The 23,781-nt window shown below is 41.9% G+C and overlaps 1 protein-coding gene across 5 annotated transcripts in view; it reads left to right on the top strand.

Annotated features, from left to right (window-relative positions):
- The window catches only part of LOC115040964 (protein kinase C-binding protein NELL1), a 348,772-nt gene extending 326,507 nt beyond the window's left edge, over positions 1-22,265 (top strand). For 3 of the 5 annotated variants that reach the window (XM_029498153.1, XM_029498154.1, XM_029498150.1), the window contains 4 exons: positions 2,587-2,727; positions 15,758-15,951; positions 19,862-20,038; positions 20,396-22,265. In XM_029498153.1, coding sequence (XP_029354013.1) covers positions 2,587-2,727; positions 15,758-15,951; positions 19,862-20,038; positions 20,396-20,791 — 908 coding nt within the window. In that variant the 3' untranslated portion in view covers positions 20,792-22,265. The remainder of the gene's footprint in view (positions 1-2,586; positions 2,728-15,757; positions 15,952-19,861; positions 20,039-20,395) is intronic. The other 2 variants (XM_029498152.1, XM_029498151.1) reach the window with 1 other exon arrangement.
- Positions 22,266-23,781: the final 1,516 nt, after the last annotated feature.

Below are 23,781 nucleotides of genomic sequence, written 5' to 3'. Positions count from 1 at the left end.
AGATTAGGCACCCATTTTTGAAAGATAAAGAGTGGTGTGTGTGTGTTTTGCAGGAAATGCCGGTTCTTGATGTGTGTTTCTCAGGAAATAGAGAACTGGTATCTTTTTATATGCTTTCTTATGAGACTTTAATAAGTAACATCTTTTCAGAAGAATATGTTGAAAAAGACCAACATTTGTGATACAGTTGGGACTTCCTCTCTGTTATACTATTGAGCTCCTCTGTAGTACAGCAGCAAATCTTCTCCCACCACTATAAAGATCAAAGCTTGTGTTGAATAGAATTGGCAGCATTTGTGGGAAGCAGCCTGATGAGGCTCCCGTCCTTCTCAGGTAACAGCAAAGAAAAATATTCATCGATTGAAATGTGTCATCTTGTAGGTTATGAGGACAATGAAAGAAGTTTCATTCTTTATAATGTCAGTCCTTGGTTGGTTTTTATTACTTTTTAACAATTTAACAAATTGGGCTCAGGATTTAAAACTTAACGCAATGTACAGAATCATCCCTGAAGAAATCTAATTGCTGCAGGATTAAACTGTTTTAGCTTTCACCACAACAAGCCAAAACCGGGGACTTGTGTCCTGCCATGCACCCCAACACAGCAATGCTCTTTTGTTGAAGGGTTAGCTACTCTCACCCACCAGTCACCTCTAATCTCGTTATCTTTACGCGGCATGTCAGAAAGGGAATCTTTTGGTGCAGCTCTGACTGGATCTCTGACCTCAGAGGATGACAAAGGGCAGTCCTCCCGGCAGCTTTCACGTCCTATTACCTACGGTGCGCCAGTCAAGTCACACAACTGCAGCACACACACACAGCTGAACGGCTCACCCCGACTCCCCCTTTTATGTATGTACAGATAAGTACTCTGTGTGTGTGTGTGTGTGTGTGTGTGTGTGTGTATGTGCACACTTAAGACCAGGTCAGGAAGGGAGCAGCACAAATATGTTACAACAGTTTGGTTACTTTTTGTGGATGTAGAAACTGGGTATTCTTACAGAGTGCTCTATATAGTACATACTGTAGTACAGACTCCTGCTGGAGGCTTTGCCTTTTAACAGAGGTGGATCGAGTCACACTATACACGCAATGACAAGGCAATACTGTATCAGACATGAATATACAACAGGTTCGGAAACTATTTCCCATTCACTTGATTCACATTCACCATCATTTATTCTCCTGAGCCTGGTCTCAGTGTCCACCCTCACAGCAGCGTGTCCACAAACCTTTGGTTTAAGTGTTGCCTGGCTGGCATTTTGAATTTGTCATGCACATTTTTAATTTGTTCACATTTCTGCAGACTTTGCCTGAAGGAATTACCCAAAGTTTGCAGCCTTTCAGCGTGAAATTCAGAGATAGTGTGGTTACGAGAACAACCAGAGTAGTTTAAGATATGACATGATATGACAGAAAACCTTTGCCATAAAAAAAGATAGAACATTACAGGAACATTTGCAACATATCAGTTACAACTCACTTAATAAAACGTTTGATTTTCCATTTTTCATCACAATATCATTTATATTTTTGTATCTTGGCAAATAATGGTGACCCTGGATTTTTTTCTAGGTTTTTGTAGATTGACCTCAGAACATCATTCATTCTACATTTTCAGAAAGTTTAGTTTGGAAGCTCAAAAACTTTTCCATCTTAGCTGCAATAATTTGTCCACTCTTGACATTGCTTATTGTGTCATTTTCATAAAGTGTATGAATCTGAGCAACCATCAGGTTTGGGAATAAGTTTATAGTAGCTGGAGAATTGTTGGATGGTGGATTTTACACAAACAAAGCAGCATTTTTGAGCCTACATGATGGCTCTTAAGTATCCATATAAAAAGAAGCTACAGCCCTCACTCACTTACAAAAACACTCTGAAATTCTCTTACATAATGTAAAAAATGCCTCCCGGTCAAGAAACATACTACTTGCTTTTGTCTGTTTATTTTCGATGTGGGATTTTCTTCCTCAAGCAACTATATGAGATTCTTCGCTGACATGACAGCCATCCATTGCTTCTTTCCCGTTGGCTGTTGTTGTCATTCAGGTGTCATTAAGGTGTGAATGAAGGTCACTCTAACTTTAATGGTATGGTTCAAGTCAGGCCAAACCAGCAGAAGTAAGACAGCTTCGAAATAGGGAAATGCAGGGCTCGTGCCATACGTAATTATTGAGAGATTTGAGAAAGAGAAACTCAAACAGCTGCGGGCTGGACACGTGCGTTCACATCATATGAAACAGAAAAAGCAAGTGAAAATAGCAAAATATGCAAGCAGAAGAAATAGAGAAGTGCAGAGAGAAAGCGGTGCAGCCAGATGGTATGATTTCTGCTGTGACAGACTGGATGCAGAGACGTTGGCTGTCTAATGTAGGCACCCACTGACCCGGCTCAGCTGTCGTGGCAGCAGTTTCCTCCAAATGGTTCAGCCTCCACTGTTGGAGCTAGCACAGATCAAAGAACAGGCAAAAAAAAAAAGATTCATCTAATTACACAACTGAGGTGAAGTTTTAGGTTCATGTTACTTGCTGGCAAAATGAATTCAGATTGATGCTGATACTGTGTGCATGTGTGTGTCGGCAGATATTGATGAGTGTGCAGAAGGCCTGATTGAGTGCCACAACCATTCCCGCTGTGTCAACCTTCCAGGCTGGTACCACTGCGAATGCAGAAGTGGTTTCCATGACAATGGATCCTACCTGCTCGATGGGAACTCCTGCATCGGTGAGTATATACACAATTGCAAGCAACCTCACTGCTACTTGATATACTGTACCCATCTGACGCTGCATGCCCACCACCCAGCACCTGCAGACCTCCTCCTAAAAAGGCTATCATCCCTTTCACTGTGTAATTGCTCAGGAATCTCCCCATGTCGCTTCCTCTTAAATTCTCTTTCATTTTTGGTCTCACACACTGAGTGTGTTACTGTGTTATTCTTTCACATTCACCCTGTTTGAAATCTGTTATGTGGCGCATGTGCATTTGCACTGTTGTGGCTCCCAGCAGGCTTACAGGAGGCTAATCAGAGGTCTTCCCAACGTCACAGCTCGATATCTGTGTACTGTGAAACCACATGCAATCTGTAATAAGACATTCATGAGGAACACACGTCAGCATCACTGTGTCACATCAGATGATTGTTTCATGTGCCCTCTCTCCCATGTTAGCCTATAAACATAGGGAGGTGGAGTAAGAGCAAAAAAAAAAAAAAAAGAGAGAGAGAAACACTGGGCTTGTGTGTACTTTGTGGAAGAAAAACAGGGTTGATGACGCCTGGAAGAGCAGTGTACAGTATAAGGCTCCACATTACAATCAATTATTAATTTCCTTGCATCTGGATAATGGCACAATCACACTGCAAGCAAATAACTGGGGACTTCATAGAGCTATTACCCTTGGATGTCAAGCAATGACAAAGTTTTAAGTTTTGTTAGAGCTGTGCTTTTGAAAATTGGTTACAAAGAACACCAATTTTGGAGCAACAGCTGGAAAGAGTGATACATGTTTTTATGTTTTGTTGTTTCCCGCGCAGAGGCAAAATTCTGTCACTCACACTGTGCTGCTGCTATGTCAAATTAAAGTTTTAGGAGGGTTTATAGGGCTGAAATCTCCTTCAAAGGCTTGTTTGCTCCTTCTTCCTCTTTAATAGTTTGATGGGCCCATTTGATCAGATTTTAGCACTTTATTAATTTATGTTTCTTATACCATGTTCTAATGAATATTTCCTTGTTTTGTTTTTTTTTTCGGGGGGGTTGGCCTGCTTTTTGAGTGTTTGCAGTTGATATTTGCTTCCGTCGCAGCATGAGGGCCAGAGATCAGAGAAGAAGATGAAGCAGACTTTTGTATATGTCGGCTGATCACTCTCAGTGAGGATTAAGTCCCAAGTACAACATCAATTTGCAAATCACAAGAAATTTCAGCATCATCTAAATGGCCGTATCTAAACATGGAATAACGTTTAAATCCATTATATTTAACATCAAGGAGTCTACTGCCAGCAAGCAAAGTGTATTTATACAGCACTGCAATCGCAAAGTGCTTCACAAGCCAGTCAATAGCATGAAATAATACAATATGCTAACATGCTCACAATGACAGCATGTTTATGTGTTGAGTATGATGTTTACAGGAGTTATTTGTATGTTTTCCTATCGCATTACAACTGTTCATTTAACTGTCTAGAATAATGTGACTTTGGCACCAAATTTAATTTCTTTTTCCTCAGCAGACAGCAGGACTCTTCCTGTGGTGAAAAGCAATCACTTTTTTTCTTCTATTGAAGTTAACATAGGGCTGGGCGGGATGACCAAAATTCTGTATCACGGTATTTTTCAGAATTACTCCAGTTTCACAGAATTTTTTTTTTTTTTTTTTAAAAGCATGACACAGTGTGGACCATATTTTCCACCAATTGAGAAAAGATTTACTGCATATTGGCTAAGAATAGCCTATTCCAATCCATGGTCATGACTGTTGTGCACTGTACAGGCCCAGAGTGGCTAACTGGGAGGACCGGGACAATTCCCAGTGGGCCGGTGTTCACTTATTTTCATTTATTTCACTGACCCTGGGCCGCCTCCGCTGGCAGCTCTTTTTTTTTTTATTATTTGAATTTTTTTTTTTTACAGTTGCCACGTAACCATGGGAAAGTACCCTGTCCATGCTCATGCACACAAGGGATGCTTAAAGAGCGCACACAGTCTTTGCAGGGATCAAAAGTGGGCCGGTCTGAGGCATGAAACTTCAGGGCTGAAAATGAGGCCCACTCCAGCCCTGATTGTGCACAGGTACAGCTTACAGGTTCGCATGGCCCCACAAAGTGCTGTCCTTTTAGATTTTAGTTTCATAGCTACATGTATGACGTCTACAACAAAAGTATTACTATTCAGCGAGTTATGATTGATTAAATGCCACTGAGTGAAGTGAGTGGTCGGTCCAAGAGGGTGGCCTCACTGCTCGTCAGCGCAAATTGGCAGTAGCAGTCAATGCAGCGTCTACTCCACTATTATTTCCACTCTGTTCAATGCCTGTTTATCAGCGCAGCAATGAAAATGGCCTCCTGTGTAACTATTTACCAGTGCCTTGCGTCTCGGACATGTTTAGGTTATTTAAATCAGTGTTGCTGATTTATGAAAAATTCATATTACTCAAACCGGTTTTGCACACAAACCAGTATACTGCCCAGCCCTAAGTTAACATGCTAGGCAGTTATACCTGGCCCAGACCAGCCGCGCCTGTCACTTTCAATATCCCCAATTTGTCTCTCCTACAAGGAGGTATAATGACCTCAAGTCTGGTAAAAGCACCAATGGCCAATCCTGCCAAGTGACAAACACCCCCAGCAAAGAAAGCTTACAAATAGCCCCTTTAACATGGTCACCACACTCTAGTGTTTAGCTGCACATTCTAATTTTCCATTGTTCAGCATACATTCTGCCTTAATGTAAGCAGCAGCTCAACGTATTTAAATATGCCGTAGCCACACTGCTTTAATTTTTGCCTACGTATCAGCAGAGAGTTGTAATAGATGCAACAAACAGAGTCACTTGGCTGAGTGAAAAGCTTTTGTTTTCACTTAACCTTTAAATCAAAATGCAAGGTCAGCAGTCTAGTTTGATTCACTTCCTTGTGAGGGAAAAGGTGTGATTTCAGCATATTCCCTCACTCACGCTCAGTTCTTCAGGAGGGTTTTTGACAGAAGGAGCATGTCTCTGACTTTAGTGTGTAGCAGCTTTCTGCCAAATTGCCACTACAGACTGACAACCATTCAGAAAAACCTGTATTAGAGAAATCACACAAAACTGTAATGCTCTTTTCTCTAAATTTGAAAATAACCCAGGTAAAAAAGATATTAAGCTCTCTTTTCATGAGGTAGTTAAAAGTATTCATGGAAAGCAGGCACATTGGGAGGCATTGATGCAGGTTCGATAGGGTACAACCATTTAACTGGATATTTCACTGATTGGAAATGTTAAAAGAATGCCTATAATACCGATTAAACCTATTTGCTGGGTATTCAAAACTTACTGTCTGAAGGCTGGTAAATCATTGTAAGGATTGTGGCTTGCTCCTCTGTGCAGCATCATCCACTTCTCTGCTGTGATGTGCACATTCAGAATCTTCTTAACATGCATTGTTTCTCTAAATACGCTACTTCTGTGTCAGATTGAAGCTCCTAAACTCCACCAGAAGTACCCTGTTTAGCGAATTATTGGGTAAGCATCCAATACTGCCCACACAATTAACATACAAATGCAGGTCAAAGATGATTGCACTGCAGGAGTGGTCTGGGAATTGTGTACTGTATGAATAATTCTGACATTTGTTTTGCTAGGTAACTGTTTAAATCAAATGCCACAGTTAGAAAGAGAAAGGTCCAAACTTTTCAAAAATCAAATAAGGGAAATAAGTGAATAAGGGAAAGTGGGTGTAGGTAAAGTATTAACAAAAGACAGAAGGTCAAGCATTCAGATTTTTCCACCTTTTCACCATTATTGCACAAATATTAAGAGTGGGCCACCCCAGGATAACGCAGTCAAGCCTCAAATGAATGGACACATGATGGAAATTTGGCGTTTAGTCTTGGCTTTGTGTATTAATTTGTGGAGAGTTACAGTCTTCAAACACAGGTTGTTTGAGTTTTACAAACAAAAACTTGTTCCATTAGAATGTTTTAAATGATGATTTAATTGCATAAAAAAAATCTACTATTCCCATTTGCAGCAAATGACAGAGACATTACTCACATCGATCAAATCTAATTGGACATTAACTTACTTGGCTTGCTCTGTGATCAGAGGCTTTCAGCAGATTAGGGATATGATTTATGCAATGTGATTAGTGAAAGCACTTATTTGTGTGTCATTAAGAGACACCATTAATAACATTGCTTTACAGCTTAAATGCAAGATGCAAGTTGATCTCACTCTCTAGGTGTGTGTGTGTGTGTGTGTGCCTCTCCTTAGCCAGACAAATGTTCTGTATGTAGCTGACAGTACATCAGATCAAATCAGATTTATTTGTTTCGCGCCAAATCATAACAAAGTTACATCAAAGCACTTTACATATAGAGCAGGTCTAGACCAAACTCTTTATAAAATTATTTAAAGAGACCCAACACATCCCCTGATGAACAAGCACTTGGCGACAGTGGCAAAGAAAAACTTCCGTTAAGAGGCAGAAACCTTGAGCAGAACCAGGCTCGGGGGGCGGGGCCATCTGCCTCGACCGGTTGGGTTGAGAGTGGGCGAGAGGGAGAAAGAGAGAGAGAGTGAGATAGGCATGGGGGGGGGGGGGTATATGCAGGGACATGTTGCTGCATGAAGTTCATGGAGTTGAGCTGTAGTACAGAATTCATGCTATATGAGACCAGCAGGTGTTGCAGGAACATGGGATGGCGATGAGTCACCACCTGCAGGATGAGGACAGGGAGAGAGAGGAGAGGAACTGGGAGAGACAGAGACTTTGGCAGAACATGGTTAGTAAATGCAGTATAAATGCTTAGAACTGGGTGAAACTGTGTTTTTTTAAGAAGGATGGTTCTTATCAACGCATGCAAAGGGGGAGGAAAGGAGAGCGAGCGAGAGGGAGGGAGAGAGAAAGAGGGAGAGGGGGAGAGAGGGTGACAGGGAGAGACAGACAGAGAGGGAGAAGCTCAGTCCTTCCCCCAGCAGTCTAGGCCTACAGCAGCATAGCTAAAGAGTAGAGGGCTTTAACTTTTTAACTATAAGCTCTGTCATACAGGAAAGTTTTAAGCCTGGTCTTGAAAATTGCTAAAGAGTCCGCCCCCCGGACCGATGCTGGGAGTTGGTTCCATAGAAGAGGAGCCTGATAACTGAACGATCTGCCTCCAGATTTACTCTTGGAGACTCCAGGGACCACAAGTAAACCTCCATCTAGAGAGCGGAGTGGTCTGCTAGGACAGTAAGGAACTATGAGCTCTCTGAGATACGATGGAGCTTGGCCATTAAGAGCTTTATATGTTAAAAGAAGGATTTTGAATTCTACTCTATATTTTACTGGCAGCCAATGAAGAGCAGCTAACACAGGAGAGATATGATCTCTTTTCCTAGTTCCTGTTAACATTCGTGCAGCAGCGTTCTGAATCAACTGAAGGCCTTTTAGAGATTTGTTTGGACATCCAGATAGAAATGAGTTACAGTAGTCCAGCCTAGAAGTTACAAATGCATGGACTAGTTTTTCTGCATCATCCTGAGAGAGGATGTTTCTGATTTTCCTAATGTTTCTCAGGTGGAAGAAAGCTGCCCGACTAACTTGTTTTATGTGAGGGACAAAGGACATGTCCTGGTCAAAAATTACTCCAAGGTTTCTTACAGTGGAGCTGGAAGCCAAAGTGATGCCGTCCAGACTGATGAGATGATTAGATAGTATTTTTCTGAGGTGCTTAGGACTGAGTACAATAACTTCTGTTTTGTCAGAGTTGAGAAGTAAAACATTTCCAATCATCCAGACTTTTATGTCTTCAAGACATGTCTGCAGTCTGACTATCTGAGTGACTTCATTTGGCTTCATTGATAGGTACAGCTGAGTATCGTCTGCGTAGCAGTGGAAATTGATGCTGTGTTTCCTGATAATGTTGCCTAGAGGAAGCAGATAAAGCGTAAAGAGGATTGGTCCAAGTACCGAACCCTGCGGGACTCCATGACTGACTACAGTACATGAGGAGGAGCTGTTGTTTACATGAACAAACTGATGTCTATCTGATAAGTAGGATTTGAACCAACTTAGTGCAGTTCCTTTAATGTTTCATGTTCCAGTCTCTGTAGTAAAATATTATGATCTATGGTGTCGAATGCAGCACTAAGATCTAGGAGAAGTATGGAGGCTGATCCATTGTCTGAGGCCATTAGAATGTCATTGGAGGCTTTAACCAGCGCTGTTTCTGTGCTATGACGGGCTCTAAATCCTGATTGAAACTGTTCAAACAAACTGTTCCCATCCAGATGGTCATGTAATTGTTTTGCTACAGCTTTTTCAATGATTTTAGAAATTTCGAAATTTTGGCTTTTTAAACTAGGGTTTGATGACCACGGTCTGACGTGCCTGAGGTACATAACCCAGAAATAAAGTCAGATTAATCAACTCTAGAATGAACGGCTCAATTAAATAAAAGATCTCTTTAAAGAGGCTAGTTGGTACTGGGTCTAATAAACAGGTTGACGGTCTGGATGATGAAACTATAGAAGCTAGCTCTGAGAGATTCAGAGGTGAGAATGATTCCAGATGTAAAAGAGGCGCCGCAGCTGATTCAGGAGTTGCTGTATTCAGTAGGCGATTTTTATCTAAAGTGCGCAAGAGCTGATAAATTCTTTCTCTGATTGTGAGAATTTTATCTGTAAAAAAGTTAATAAAATCATCACTGCTTAGAGCTAAGGGGATCACTGGTTCAACTGAGCTATGGCTCTCTGTCAGCCTGGCCACAGTGCTGAAGAGAAACCTGGGGTTGTTCTTGTTTTCTTCTATGAGTGCTGAGTAATATGAACTTCTAGCACTGCGGAGAGCTTTTTTATACGTTTTTAGGCTGTCTTTCCAGACTCTGTGAGACTCTTCTGGCTTACTGGAACACCAGTTTCTTTATAATTTCCTTGATGTCTGCTTTAAGGCACGGATTTGGTAACTATATCAGGGAGCCATCCTCCTCAGATTGAATACTTTCTTTTTGAGAGGGCCGGCATTGTCGAGATTTGAAGGCAGTTTGGCCATAGTGCTAATCACAAGGTCATCAACCTGCGTATGGGAGAAATCCTCATTTGAATTTAGAGATGGCATTGAGGGGACCGAAAACTACAGTGTCCGACATCGTTTTACCAAAAGTACACACCGATTCTACATTAATTTTCGGTTTACCCTTAGCCAGCAGTTTCAGATAAGACTGGATGTCGCCTGCTCCGGCCCCCGGGAACACTTCACTATGGCCGCCGGCTACACTTCACTATGGCCGCCGGATACACTTCACTATGGCCGCCGGATACACTTCACTATGGCCGCCGGATACACTTCACTATGGCCGCCGGGAACACTTCACTATGGCCGCCGGTGTCGCTGACTTCACGTTCCTCAGAATAGAATCGCCTTCACTAGAGTCGCTTTTCAGCGGGTGTGTCGCTGAGAGGGGAGAACCTGTTGGAAACGTGAACTGGTCGGTGGTGAACCGGGGGCTGCTGCCTACGACTATGCCTCTTGTCTCGGACAGCCACCCAGCCGCCCTGACGAGATCCCGGCTGCTCGGGAGCCACTGGGGGGGAGGAAACTATCTTAGCTGCCGGATGAGCTCATGTAGGTCGGCCCGCACCGGCTACAGGGGGGCTAGCTACACTAGCATAAGTTGGGCTAGCTAAAGTGCGGAGCCGGGAGCTAGAGGACATTGCAAATCGGGTAGTTTGATTAGCGGAGGAGCAGAACCGGTTACAATCTTTGGGGAAAGGGGGGATATTGACTTTTAAACCTAGTGTTGGTGTGACAATAATTTGCTGTCGGATTAATCAAGTGAGTTAGGAAATAATAGCAGCAGAACAGTGGAAACAACACACAGAGATGACAGAACACAACCGCCAGTGACCGGAAGTGACGCAACACACTTACCGCAAAAACCGTCCGACACCTTTTCTCCTCTCTCCATGCAGCATTATGCTGGAAGCCAGTTTGGGAAATAAGTACAAATGACAATATAACAGTTTTTTTCCCTCCTCAATATCCCTCCAACTGCCTCTCATGAATCGAATGAAGAGGAAGTAGCGTTTTGTAATAAGAGAGCCAGCTCAAATTAGAGAGTTGCAGAGAATAGAGTATGTGATGGCCATGTCGGAGAGTAGAGAACACCATGGACAGGAATTAGTGAGAGAAGAGGATAATAACATCTCATAAAGAGGTTGGCTTTTAGGTTCTTTTTGTTGTTGTCTTTCATTGTGATTTTTTATACAACGTTTTTTCACTAATCTATGCATGGCTTGTAGTGTGTCAGGTGCAAATCATCAGCATCACTTTTACATACTTGTTTCAGTAAAAAAGAGAAATCTAAAATCATAAGGGCATGGTTATGGATTGATGAAAACAATCTCCCCGTGTTTTGCCACAACAACATTTTGGGGAGTTATTCTGTGTTGGTGGAACTGTGCCCTGTGAAAATGGCCTTTTAGTAAAGGGATTTGTTGTCTCTTTCAACTGAAGTGCTTTGTTGTAGTGTTCGTGCTCATTCATGTGCTAATTCACGCTTTGAATTTGATACTAATTCATGTTCTATCCCTCATGTGTATATGGCTCTTGATAAAAGTGTCTGCCAAATGAGTTAATGTATAAGTCTGGCATCACTTTGCTTGATACATGAGTCCAAGGCCCTATTCATACCTGCCAGTTGTGCTTTGTCTGGTACAGTTTTCAGCCATGGGGTAGCTGCAGCCTAATGCATATTATACTTTATTGTCCGGTTTTCTCGAAATGGGACCATAATTTAAAACAATTTGTTGTCAACATTATTACATTTCAGCTGACCTGGTGCACTGAAGAGACTGAGACAGTAAACGTGTTAGGAAAGCTTTCACTGATGAAATAAAAAATGAGGAATAAGGCTGTTTTCACATGGATTTCAATATAATGTGACTTCTTATTACAATCAGTGGAGTCGCACCCTGCTGGTCCCTAGATAGAATGAATGTGTAGGTACTTCAGCAGTGGTCTCTCTACTTCCACTCAACAGCCACATCCACTGCTTTATATATATCTATATATATATATATATATAGATATATATATATATATAAGAGCACAATACTGGGAGTAAAGGCAGCATGAAATATAGTTTATATGAATACAGAAAGCATTCAGACTCCCTTAAAAATTTCACTTTTGTTGCATTGCAGCCATTTGCTAAAATAATTTAAGTTGATTTTTTTCCTCATTAATGTACACACAGCACCCCGTTTTGACAAAAGCCTCGACCTCCAACAGCAAAAACCCAATGAGAAGAAGGAAGGAAGCATATATATATATATATATATATATATATATATAGTGTGTGTGTGTAAATTCACTGTTCACTGTTGGTGTGTTTCCTTGGGAATCTTGGCAGACTTTGTGCAGGAAGTCAGAATTTGACAAACGGGTGTCTTCTGTGTATGCCAGGCACTTGGTTATGTTATTTGCTGGATTGATTAAGGGTCATCTCTGGAGGCCATAGCCTCTATTGAGCCTGTGCCGAGGGCGCTCTACTTTCTTTCAGTCCAGCCTTTGCTATGATTTATTTTAAGATGTCTGCCACAGGGTGTTGTCCTGATGCTTCCTTCCTTCTTCTCATTGGGTTTTTGCTGTTGGAGGTCGAGGCTTTTGTCAAAACGGGGTGCTGTGTGTACATTAATGAGGAAAAAAATCAACTTAAATTATTTTAGCAAATGGCTGCAATGCAACAAAAGTGAAATTTTTAAGGGAGTCTGAATGCTTTCTGTATTCATATAAACTATATTTCATGCTGCCTTTACTCCCAGTATTGTGCTCTTTTAGTGTTTTCTCATGTTGGCTCTGTCCAGTTGTGTAACGTATTTTACTAGCTGCTGTTTTACTTTTGTGCTGTGTTGGAGTGCATATTGTTGTGGTGAAGACTGGAACCACCTGCAGCAGCTGTCCCTCTCCGTTATTGCTTGAACAAAGAGCTGCATGGACTGCATCTCAAAACAGGTTTATTATGCCTGATGCTTGAGGGAGAGACAGGTGGTTTTGATAAACACAGTGCGCACAAAGATGAGGATGATACAGGATAAACGCACACTGCCTTCCTGCTCTACAGTGCATGTGCATCGTTTATTTTCTCCCTCTGATGTACATGACCTTTCCATATGGGCTACCTGGAGAATTACCAATGAAATATGTGAACATGTGAATACTCAAATTACTGAGCTATCTGAGCCCTTCTAATTACGAGCATCTGTCAAAGGAATTATTTGTTTTGTGTGTGTGTGTGTGTGTGTGTGCATTTCCATACCTGCATGAATAGAAGTTGTCATGTATACACACTGCAGAGTCTTTTCTTGTTTAACAGTACATTTAGGAATGAAACGTAAGTCCCCCAAACGCTTGACTGCGCTCTGTTGGGTTTTTACTCAGGATTTTAAGTTTAGGTGTCTCACACGGCCTAAATTTAAGAATACGCTTCATCTGAGAGCAACAGCTTAGCGCAGTGTGTCTGACTGATTGATGGGGATTTCATTTAGTGTACGCAAATAGTATGTCACATGCACAATAAATCCCTGGCTCTGCTGCTTTCACTCTCTCTATATATGGCAAAATTGATACTGCAAACTGAGGGTGTGCATTCAGCACAGTCAGCAGTGTGAGGTAGTGCCTGGTACGGCCACAACAGTCAACCCAGGGTAGGCCTGATGCAACTGGAGAAAACCTGTTGCATGCAGTCCCCTCCCAGTCCTCTCCCTGCAGTGAGAGTACTACATATTCTGTCATCTCTGCTATCTAAAAACTGTGGACATCAAAATATGAGAGATCTATTTTGACACCTGTTGCACACAGTGGCTGTCAAGTCAAGCTACAGTTGTACTGGGGAGCAAGTCCCTAAAGGAAAAGTAGGATTGAAAGCATATAAACAATAATTTATCAGAAGATTTTCATTTGTAAGTGTATAAATGGACAGCACGGCGGCATACTGGTTAGCGCTGTTGCTGCAGAACAAGGTCAGGGGTTTGATTCCTGGGCCTGGGGCCTTTCTGTGCAGTTTGCATGTCCTCCCCGTGCCTGTGTGGGTTTCCTCCCACCATCCAAAGACATCATGTTTCGGTTAGCTGGTGACTCTAAATTACCCTGCCCTCGCCCCATGTAAGCTGGGATTGGCTCCAGCATGCCCCCTGACCCGGAAACGGATAAGGTATAGAAGATGAGCGAATGAACGATTGAACGAAGTAACTCACTAACAGATGGGGATGGACAGGAGCATTGTAGGGATTATTAGGGAAATCAAGCAGGCAGGTAATCAAGATGGGATTGAGCTTCATAGTTGGACAGAAACCTGGACAGACTGTAGAATGTAAAATGAAGGTGTGATTGTATGTAGCTATGTGACCATCTCAGGATCAAAGTGAAGTCATGAATTTTTGATTACTGGAATCTCAGCACAAGGACGTGGTGCAGCAGTGTGTTTGATGCTGTGGACTGAGGGAACTCACAGAGGAATACAATTTGTTGAGTTCTCATTTGTGTTTTGCTCTAAGTATATCTTCAAGTACAAATTGAGCCAAGTTGGATCACACAGAGCTGAGTCTGGTGTGTGTCTTATTGTATTTGACAGGGACGCTGCAGTTTACCAACGTTCCAATACACAACCTGAAACTAATAAAATATACTGTACAGCTGTAGCTAATTTTCTCCTCTTATCTCTTGTGGGACTTTACGCAGTATGATGAAAACATACAGGTAAGGTATAACACACTGTATCTGGAGGGGAACTGGTGAGCGTGGAAATCAACAGTCTACAGAGCTTCCTGTCTCACTCAACTATGAATAAAGTAAAAGCGCGTATTGACCATGTAGCTCACACTGAGACCTTGCTCTTAAATGAAAAACACTTTTTATTGATATAATTTTTTGTTTTCTAACTTTTGTCATCCAACAGCAGTGGCATGCAGTCGGTGTTCTATGATTGTGATGGAGTTGTGTGGGTGTGATCGATGGCTGCAGGCAGCTGACGGGCGAGTAGAGCTACTGTTGATGGGACTTTGGTCTTTTTCACTGAGCTCACATTTATAGGGGATAAAGAGAGTGAAATGTCACAGCTTCATAAAAATAGCTAGAGACAGACTTCTGGCACCCCATTTCCGGCACTGCACTGATAAAGAAAAAATGAAAATGAAAATCCATCCTGCTCATTCATGCTGGGGCTTTTATTTTTGTTTTAAGGTGAAAAAGAGGCTGGCAGTGGAAACGCCTCACTCTTTGGCCATTCATCTGGAGCCACTGAGGACTGTAGTAGATGTGTTAGTTATTATATTGATCAGAACGTAACTGTTAGAAATACATAAAAATACATAAAATAGAACATTTAGAACAAGTTTTCCTTCAGTCAATATAGGCAGACTTATTTAGTGTGTTTCTAATGATAAACAGAGCAGAGTACATGTGTAAGACCATGACAGGCTAACAAGAAAATCCCAAAACAATGTCTGCATTCTCTTTTTCTTTAATATGAGTTATTATGTCTTAGATAGAGATGCTGACTTTGTACAGCTTTGTACATTTATACAGCTGATAAATCCCCAATAAATGTTATCTACTCCTGGAGACTAAGTAAGCAGTCTCTGGTGTTATTCTGATTGGAGCAACAGAACTTGTTGCAACTGGTCCTAGTCTACCTTCTGCTCATACAGTAAAGGGTTGTAAAGTTAATCATGACAAATCAAAAACAATTGAATGCATGTCAACATATATTTTCAAATGTGTTGAAGGGATGAGAAAGAGAATACAATTTTTAACACTCCCGACCTGAAACATACAGTATATCCATGTGCTTGCACACCACAACCCAGTGGCATGTGCCATTTTGTTACAGAGAAACTGACGTACAATATTTTTCAATTAAAGAACTATCCATATATTAACGCTGCTCTTAACCTGCACCTTACCCCCCCCCCTGCTGCGATATGACTGTGCAGTCGTCCACTGACCAGACTGTGTCTCTCACACACACATTTGGGTTCTTTTAATAGTCACAAATTTTGTCTTGCTCTTTCTCTTCAAGATATCGACGAGTGCAGTTTGCAAACACACACCTGCTGGAATGACAGCGTTTGTGTTAACCTCCCGGGAGGCTACGACTGCGTGTGCACATCTGGTCCGGGCTGCAGTGGTGACTGTCCTCAGGAAGAAGGGCTCAGACGCAATGGAGAGGATTGGAAGCCCAGCTTTGATCACTGCACTATTTGTTCCTGCAAGGTACAGAGAAACGTCTGCATAGAAAATCATTCCAATGAGTGGTACCATTGCTCCCAACCGTGGGGTCCTCCCCCAGGGTTAAGGTTTTCATTATAACAGTGATCTAATCTGCGATGTAAGTATGTACATACATTTTTAGAGTAAACACAAGAAACTTGTGCGACAAAAAATGGACCAGACTCAGTGTCTCCCTAACAACAAGCTTTCACCCTGTCCGATGTGCCCTGAAGATAATATCCAACTAGGCCAGTGAGCGGTGATAACTATCATGTCTTTGGGGTCATCAGGTAGGAACCTCCTTTCGTCAGTGTTTCGTCTAGTTAGGCCCACAACACCTCCAGGAGGCTAAACCGTGAACACTGGCGTCCCAGAGTCACCCCCCCTCATGCCAGCCATCACCGCTCCTCACACAAAGACAACTATCTCAAACAGCAGGACCGTCAACTACTCTGACCTCCCACCAACTGCACCAGTGAAAGTGGGGGGGGGATACAGACCCTGGTTCAGGTAGGGGGGAGGAATAGAAGAGGTGGAGATAGATGTAGGGATATAAAGTACATAAAATTTAGCTTTAATGTGTAAATTTCAAATATAAGTTATAAATATAAATTAAAAAAGTGAAACGTTTGATCAGACATTTGATTGTTCGTAGAGTACTGTATGACAAAAGATAACAAATAAAGACTGAACCAATACACGATATGCAACAAGGAAATTTTTTATAAACTCTATCAAATTCCTTCCTTTTACCTACATTTACCCAGCATGTACATTGGCTATTCCAGAAAGCCCTTAAGCTTGAGCAGGTAATAATTATGAAGTTCATGGGGATGAGTTAGCTAACACTGAGGGCTAACACAGCAACAACAACAAAACATCTCCTCACTCCCATCTGTTCGTCATTAGCCCTCATTAAATTCTGGCAGTGCAACAACTTGTTGCTGTGCTCAGGAGTCAGAGTGAGCCAGAGACGATCAGATTTGTCATTGCAAAGATGAGTTGCAGTTTGTGGGATTAATTTCAAACAGACTTAGATGGTTATTTGCAATAAAATTGAGTTTCACATAAACTGCCTGCAGTAAATAGCACGGAGGAAAATTTGACGTGTCTCATGACTTAAGATATTTTAATTCAACACCTCTTATTTAACGCACCCAAATAATTTGGATGTGTTTAAACCCAAGTGCAGAAGTTTTGATAAAGTCGCATTGCATATATTATTGCATATATTATTGCAGAATACACGTCATAACCTCTGCTGACAACATGCTGGCTCATTGACTTTCATAATTTAGATCCTATGGTGACTTTCTCTGCATGGTGCTGCATGTTACATTCATTGTTAGTATCCAGGAGTTAAGACAGGTAACAATCAATGAAATATTAATGAAATAATAATGAAATGTTGGTCTCTCGATGTGACCCTGTCCTGCGCCTCACCCAGTGTCTGCTGGGCTTGGCTCCAGTCGCTTGCATCCTGCACAGTTGAGATAATTGATAGACGGTTGGATGGAAACAGCGGAGCTCTGAACTAAGCAGGGGGCAAAGAACATAGAGTCATAGGTGCGGTTTGGTCCCCGTCTGCTGCTGGTCTGTGATTCACGCTCACGCTGAAACAGTCACATGCTGGAGGGCATATTTAAAAAACACCAGCACGCACTCCTCCACACCACACCATAATCCTGCACCACTAACCATGAGTCCCAACATATGCAGCACCAGAATACAACAAATTCATTCATTAATAGACACAGATGTTGAACACCAGGCTGTATTGTTTGAAACAACCCTATGTGTGTTTCAGAAGCAGGTCCTTTTTGGGCCTCCTCTTTTCCAGTACATCCAAGAGTTGTTTTGATGAGATTTTGTGTATGTCGCAAGCACAAGTACATGTCTGCAGCTTTGTTGGAGAGGAAGCGCAAATATATTATTTCATTTCTGTCAATACATTTCCATACATTCACAAAGGAATTTAACAAATTAGACAAGAACTCTAAGATTAAGAGTACTTTATTTGGGAAATTTGTTGTTAGAGCAGCAACCAAATAGATACAGCATGACAATGGCGGAAAAGAAACATAATTGAGATGTTCTGTTCACATTAGGGATCTGTGTTTGGGATACCTTGAGGATAATCGATTTTGCAGGTTTTTACTCTAGCCCTGAATTCCCGAGTGGAGTCGGATGTGAGATATTAACTGAATGTGAAACAGACGCTGATCTGAGACTAAAGCTGAAAACGACTTGCCTTGGTGGCTGTGAAGGAGACTATGACTGTAGTTTGTAGAGAAAATAAAACCAGCTCAGAGACTAGAGATAAAAATATTGGATTAAACTGAAAATGTTGATTAGTTTGTTGAGAGTTTGCTTGAAAAATGAATTGAACTGCAGTCTGTAGAAACTAGATACCCAAAAAAAAACTAAAAACTTTTTTTTTTTTTTTATTTAAGGAGATTGAAAAAAGAAAATTGAGTTAAACAGAAGAATTAGATTTTTAGCGTTTTAAACCAACAATCCCACAAGAACCAAAAGCTTCAAATTACATTCAGTCCGATATACCTCTTCGTAGCACCTAAGGGTAAACTTACAGTAATAAATCTGCAGTCCTCAAATATCTAAAAATGTAGTCATCAAAGCAGAAATGATACTGCCTTGAACAGCAAAACAGTGCAGTCTGGCCTTATTTCCGATATTGAAATGAAGAGTCTGTCTTTAGATTTCCTGCCAGTGCTGTACATTTGGCAGTAATTTCTCAGCAAGTCACAGTAACCGCCGTAACTGTAAAGACCGGGGCCATCCATATTGCCATTCAGGGACTGTATCAGGACAATATGCATCGATAAAACATTGGCTCTGTATTGCACTTTTAATGGTATGCAGAATGATTTTATGGCCCACATACATTTTCTACCAGCCATTTTATGAATCGTTTTTACATCTCCATTACGCCGTCATCCCCAGGCCAGACAATGCTGGCTGTGCTGAGTAAAATGGCCCATAAAGTTTTCATTGTGTAGAGACGGAGAGCCAGGGACGCCGTGGCTGGAGAGACTGGCAGAGCAGGCGGAGTCGCCTGCATTTGACTTTGCATTCCAGCCAAGACACCGAACGTTCCTGCTTCTTTCATTCATTCCCATTCAAGTCCTCTGGAAGTCTCCTACCCTAAGGATCAAATTATTTCTTAAATAGCACCTATATCAGATATACAGTTCAGGCCAAAGGTTTGAACACACTTTCCTGTTCATTTGAATGAGAAGGTGTGTCCAAACCTTTGGCCTGAACTGTACATCATGAACTATGGCCCTGGAATTCATTGATATCATTAATAGCATTCAGAGAAAAAAAAATGCTGCAAAACAACTGAAAAATCCTAAAACTATTCCTGGTAAACAAACTAAAGCCCATCTGTTTTGGTGTCCCACTCCTTTTTTCACCAGCAGGCCAGTTTTAAACACAAATACAGAGTGTAGAGTGACACAACTGAGAAGAAAAACAAGTGACCCCTCTTGTGTTCTTTGTGGCTGAATGTATCCTCTTACACAAGTTATACATCAGCTGGCCATTGGCCTCTCTGGTCTCTATGTAGTGTTCAGGTCCAACTTCCAAACACTCACAGCTCACTGTTTCCATTGCAAACAATGATGTTATTTTAAGAAGTCTGGTTATCCTGCTCCCTTCTGTGCTTATTTGAGGCTGTGCTTGTCGAAGACGATGAGGAATAGTGATGACGATGGTAGGAATTTTTTTTTTATTTAAGTTAGAAGTTCTTCAGTTCATTTTTATGATTCATTTTGTGCCCTTTATTTTACACAGGCTATGTGAAGTTGTTTCTTTATCAGCACAATTTCTTCAGACTATCATGACACTACGTCTATTTTCTTCCCTGACTGCTGTGACTGCCATTGTGCAGGACGGCCAGACGTACTGCAGGAGGAGACCATGCGACTGTGGAGACCCAGATGAGGACATGTTCTGCTGTCCCGCCTGTGACAACAGGCCCAGCAACCAGTGTCTTGACCAGAGTGGACGCACACTCTACCGCAGCGGAGCGTCGTGGCTGTACGGCTGCCAGCAGTGCCGCTGCATGGTGTGTACACAAAAACACACGTTCACATAAAGCTACAGAAATGAAAGCTGACCGATGTCTTTGTTCACTTGTTTTTGTGGCGAAATCGGTTTGTTAGAAGAAACAGATGACATGAAGGAAAACAAACATCTCCTCATCAACCTGAAGCGCAGAGCTGGGATTTCCTTAATACCTGATCTGCCACTCTGCTGAGTGTGTGTGTTTTCAGGGCTTAGATAATTACCATCCCTCTAATTAGAGATGTGGCAGCAAATCAGCATGTGAGCTGTGGCTGGAGCCAGATCAGCTGGTTCACACACAAAAACTAACACACACTCTGTCACTGTCTTGCTTTCACTTCTCTGTGTGCCTCTGCAGGAGGGGGAGGTGGATTGCTGGCCTCTAGTCTGCCCCGTATTGATGTGCGAGTACACGGCTGTAGCAGAGGGTGAGTGCTGCTCGCGTTGCGTCACAGACCCCTGCATGGCCGACAACCTGTCATATGACATACGGCAGACGTGCGAGGACCCTGCAGGTGTTGCCCGCCTCAGTGGAAACACATGGCAAATGCCCAACTCACCCTGCACCACCTGCAAGTGTAAGGTAGGTAACAACAACCACAAAGGAGGTCTGTTTTCCTGTGTAGCATCCAAGTTTGTTCTGGTGTTAGAGCTTCAGTATTGTTTTTTTTTTTTTTTTTTCATCAGTTCTGTTGTTCTGGTCCATTTATGCAACCAGACTACTGTGCATCTACTTCTGGAAAATAAGAAATGACAGAAGCATCACATTCATATTTTGTATCTCTATTCTTTCTCTTATTCGTCTTTCAGTCAGGCTCGATTCGGAACTTTTCATTTCCTTTACATAATTTTTCATAACTCTCATCATACCAAGATTGCAACTCATCTATGTTGGATATGAAAGTCCTGCATCCTGTCCACCTTTTTATGGCTGACTCAGGTCAGCGGTCCTTCCGACACAGCTGTTGCTCTCTGCAGATATTATTGGATGTCCAGTTGATAAATGCTGACCTTGGATGATGAGTAACAAAGGGCTTTGTATTCTCAGAATGTGGAGATAATCATGTTTTCCTTATTATGTTTGAGGAACCAATAGTGTAGTCACACTAGCTCCCCCAGCTCTTGGCGGACAGCAAAGAATGCTTTGGACCCCTCAGTTGAGGAATGTTTTGAGGGACTCCCAGTTAAGAGGGCACTAGAAGTGGAGGTCTCTAGGTCAACAGTAATAGATCAGCCACAGAGGAGACATAAGACTGGGACACTTAAGACTTATTGCCATTTCTCAAATATGTCAATGCTTGGAGCCACACCTCCTAAATTCTGTTCACTTTCAATGTCCGAGTGTGAGAGCCTAAATCTCAGGAGTATAACAGATAGTCCTGTGACTGAATGACTGTGTGTAGAGCAGTACGTTTTTCCATAATTTGTGCAGTAACGCTTTGGTGTTCTTACAGATATGGTGCTATAATCATGCTTTGCTCCTTCTGTACTAAGGTCATATACATATAATTTTTTTTTACTGGACATGTATGGCATTTTATAACACGTCACATCTCTTTTTTTCCTGTCTTTTCTCTGTATGCTGCTCAGAATGGGAACATTTGCTGTTCAGTGGATCTTGACTGCCTTCAAAACAACTAGAGCTTTCTTCCTCCTCCTACCATCCTTTGCTCTCACTACAGGACAGCCACATTTCCCTCTTTCATCTAAAAACTTTCTCCTTGGATTCAAAAACAAACTCACACACACACACACACACACACACACACACACACACACGTGCATGCCAGTGTCTGCACAGAAAAAACAAAACACATACACTGGACAGACTCGGGGGGTGAGGCTGTGCTTCAATGCTGTAACTCTTGTCAACACTACATGTCTTGGGGAAACTTGTTTAGCATTCTGTGTCAAGCCGGAAACCAGGGACAAGCTGCTGAGTGTTATGAAACAACATCAAGGACAGCTGGACAGATGTTGTGGCACTGTAGCTGTCTCTGTGTCCGCACCTGTGGGAAACGGTTGAAAATTTTAAATCTATTAAGCTTCATTTTAAAGTTATTTCATTGCATCTAGTTGTGGTTCTCCGTCCAGATGGGCAGAAGTATAAAAGGAATCAATGCAAACTGCAGTGCAGAAATTCTCTTTACATACAGTTTCAGTCTTTCACGTCAGAGACTAAATCATTTGATGTTTAGATTCTAGATACTAATATGTCAAAATAACAAGCAGCAGCTTTTTTTTTTTTTTTTTTTTTTACTAAATGCTAATTGCTGGAGGATCAAGCAGAAATCCCTCTTGGTCAACACCAAGGGGGGACTGGATTGAATATTTTTTGTAGCTCTTAAAAAGAGATAGTACAACAAGCTCACCCATTTCAAGCAGTGATCAGCCAAGTGAGGGGAAGTGAGAAAGCATGCAAGCTGGGTCCTGCTTTTGATTGTGGTTCAGATGGAGGTGTAAACACAACAGTTAGACAGTCAGATTGCAATTTCCATGAAGTAGTTCTTTTCAAGCATGCAGCTGTGTTCAGGTCCTTTTACTGAAGGACCCACTTTTACAAGCCTTGTCAGTCAGAGGATCAAGGCTCAGAAATAGGACGTCAGTGGAGTCTACCTTGCTGAGTCATTAACACTTCTGTCTCCCAACACTTTCCCTACCACTGCCAGATAGTTAACAGCAGCACCCTACAGGCCACAACAAGTAGCAATCGTAGCTGTTGATTAAATCTGCACAGCGTGTGGCAGGGTGGACTCCTGGAGTATCTCCCTGGGCTCTTCAGCTCTGAACCATATGGTATACACAGTGTGCGGCAGAAAGACACGGGAAAAAATAGAATAATTAAAGCCACGTCAGACAGGTCTTTTTTTGAGTATGCCAGGAGGTCACTGAGTGTTGAAGCTGTTTACAAACAGCCAGCCTTATTAAGGCAGGAGAGTGTGGTGCTTTCGCTGCTGCAGTTCATATGTCCACAGCTCTGACGCTGCCCCGGCCGCTTCTCCACCGCCCTTTCCAATATCAGCAAGATCATCTTGAGAGCACTAATGTTTTCCTTAAGTGTTGTTACCACCTTGTGTGTATATCACTGTTTGAAAACCAAGGGCATTGATGTCAGAGTCTCAAAAGTTTGACTGAGAAGTGAACCGAGTGCTGTGGCCAGAAAAGGATTGGCTACCAACAGGTAAGTGTTACTGAGTTTCGTCTTCAGGTCAGACAAAAAGTTATTGAGTGAACTCTTGTCACCCTACAATCAGTTAATTTGAAGCAAGTCAATTTATTTCGATTAAATGATAATTTTCCAAAGGAGCTTCAAAGACTTAAGGACCTCTTGCTGCGCTGCTGCTTTCTTCTTTTTCTTTTTTTTTTTTACACTGCCAGCACAGTCACAGATATCAGGGTTAATATTCCCTCTTCAAAAGAATCCATTTGCTTCTACACATTGAGATAAACCTTCACAGTTTAAGGTCCTATTTATCTTTTTTATGCGTGTGTGTGCAAGGATATATAAATCAGTTTGAGCCCAAAAAGATGCTTGTATTCCCCATCAGGGTCAGAGCTGACACTGGAAGTCCACAGCTTAATCCAAACTTCTGTGACTTTTCTGTCCCAGAGACACATTTGTGATCCACCTTTTTTTGCAAGCAAGCCCACAAAATAGAATGTAGTCTTATCACAGCCAAAAATGAGACACATTTGTTGATCACATTGAACACAAATCTGTTGCAGGAAATGAGCAGTATCCGC

The sequence above is a fragment of the Echeneis naucrates genome, chromosome 3 (genome assembly GCF_900963305.1).
Source record: "Echeneis naucrates chromosome 3, fEcheNa1.1, whole genome shotgun sequence".
Taxonomy (NCBI): Eukaryota; Metazoa; Chordata; class Actinopteri; order Carangiformes; family Echeneidae; genus Echeneis; species Echeneis naucrates.
Note: the sequence above shows the minus strand (reverse complement) of the source record. Positions and strands in the feature narration are given on the sequence as shown.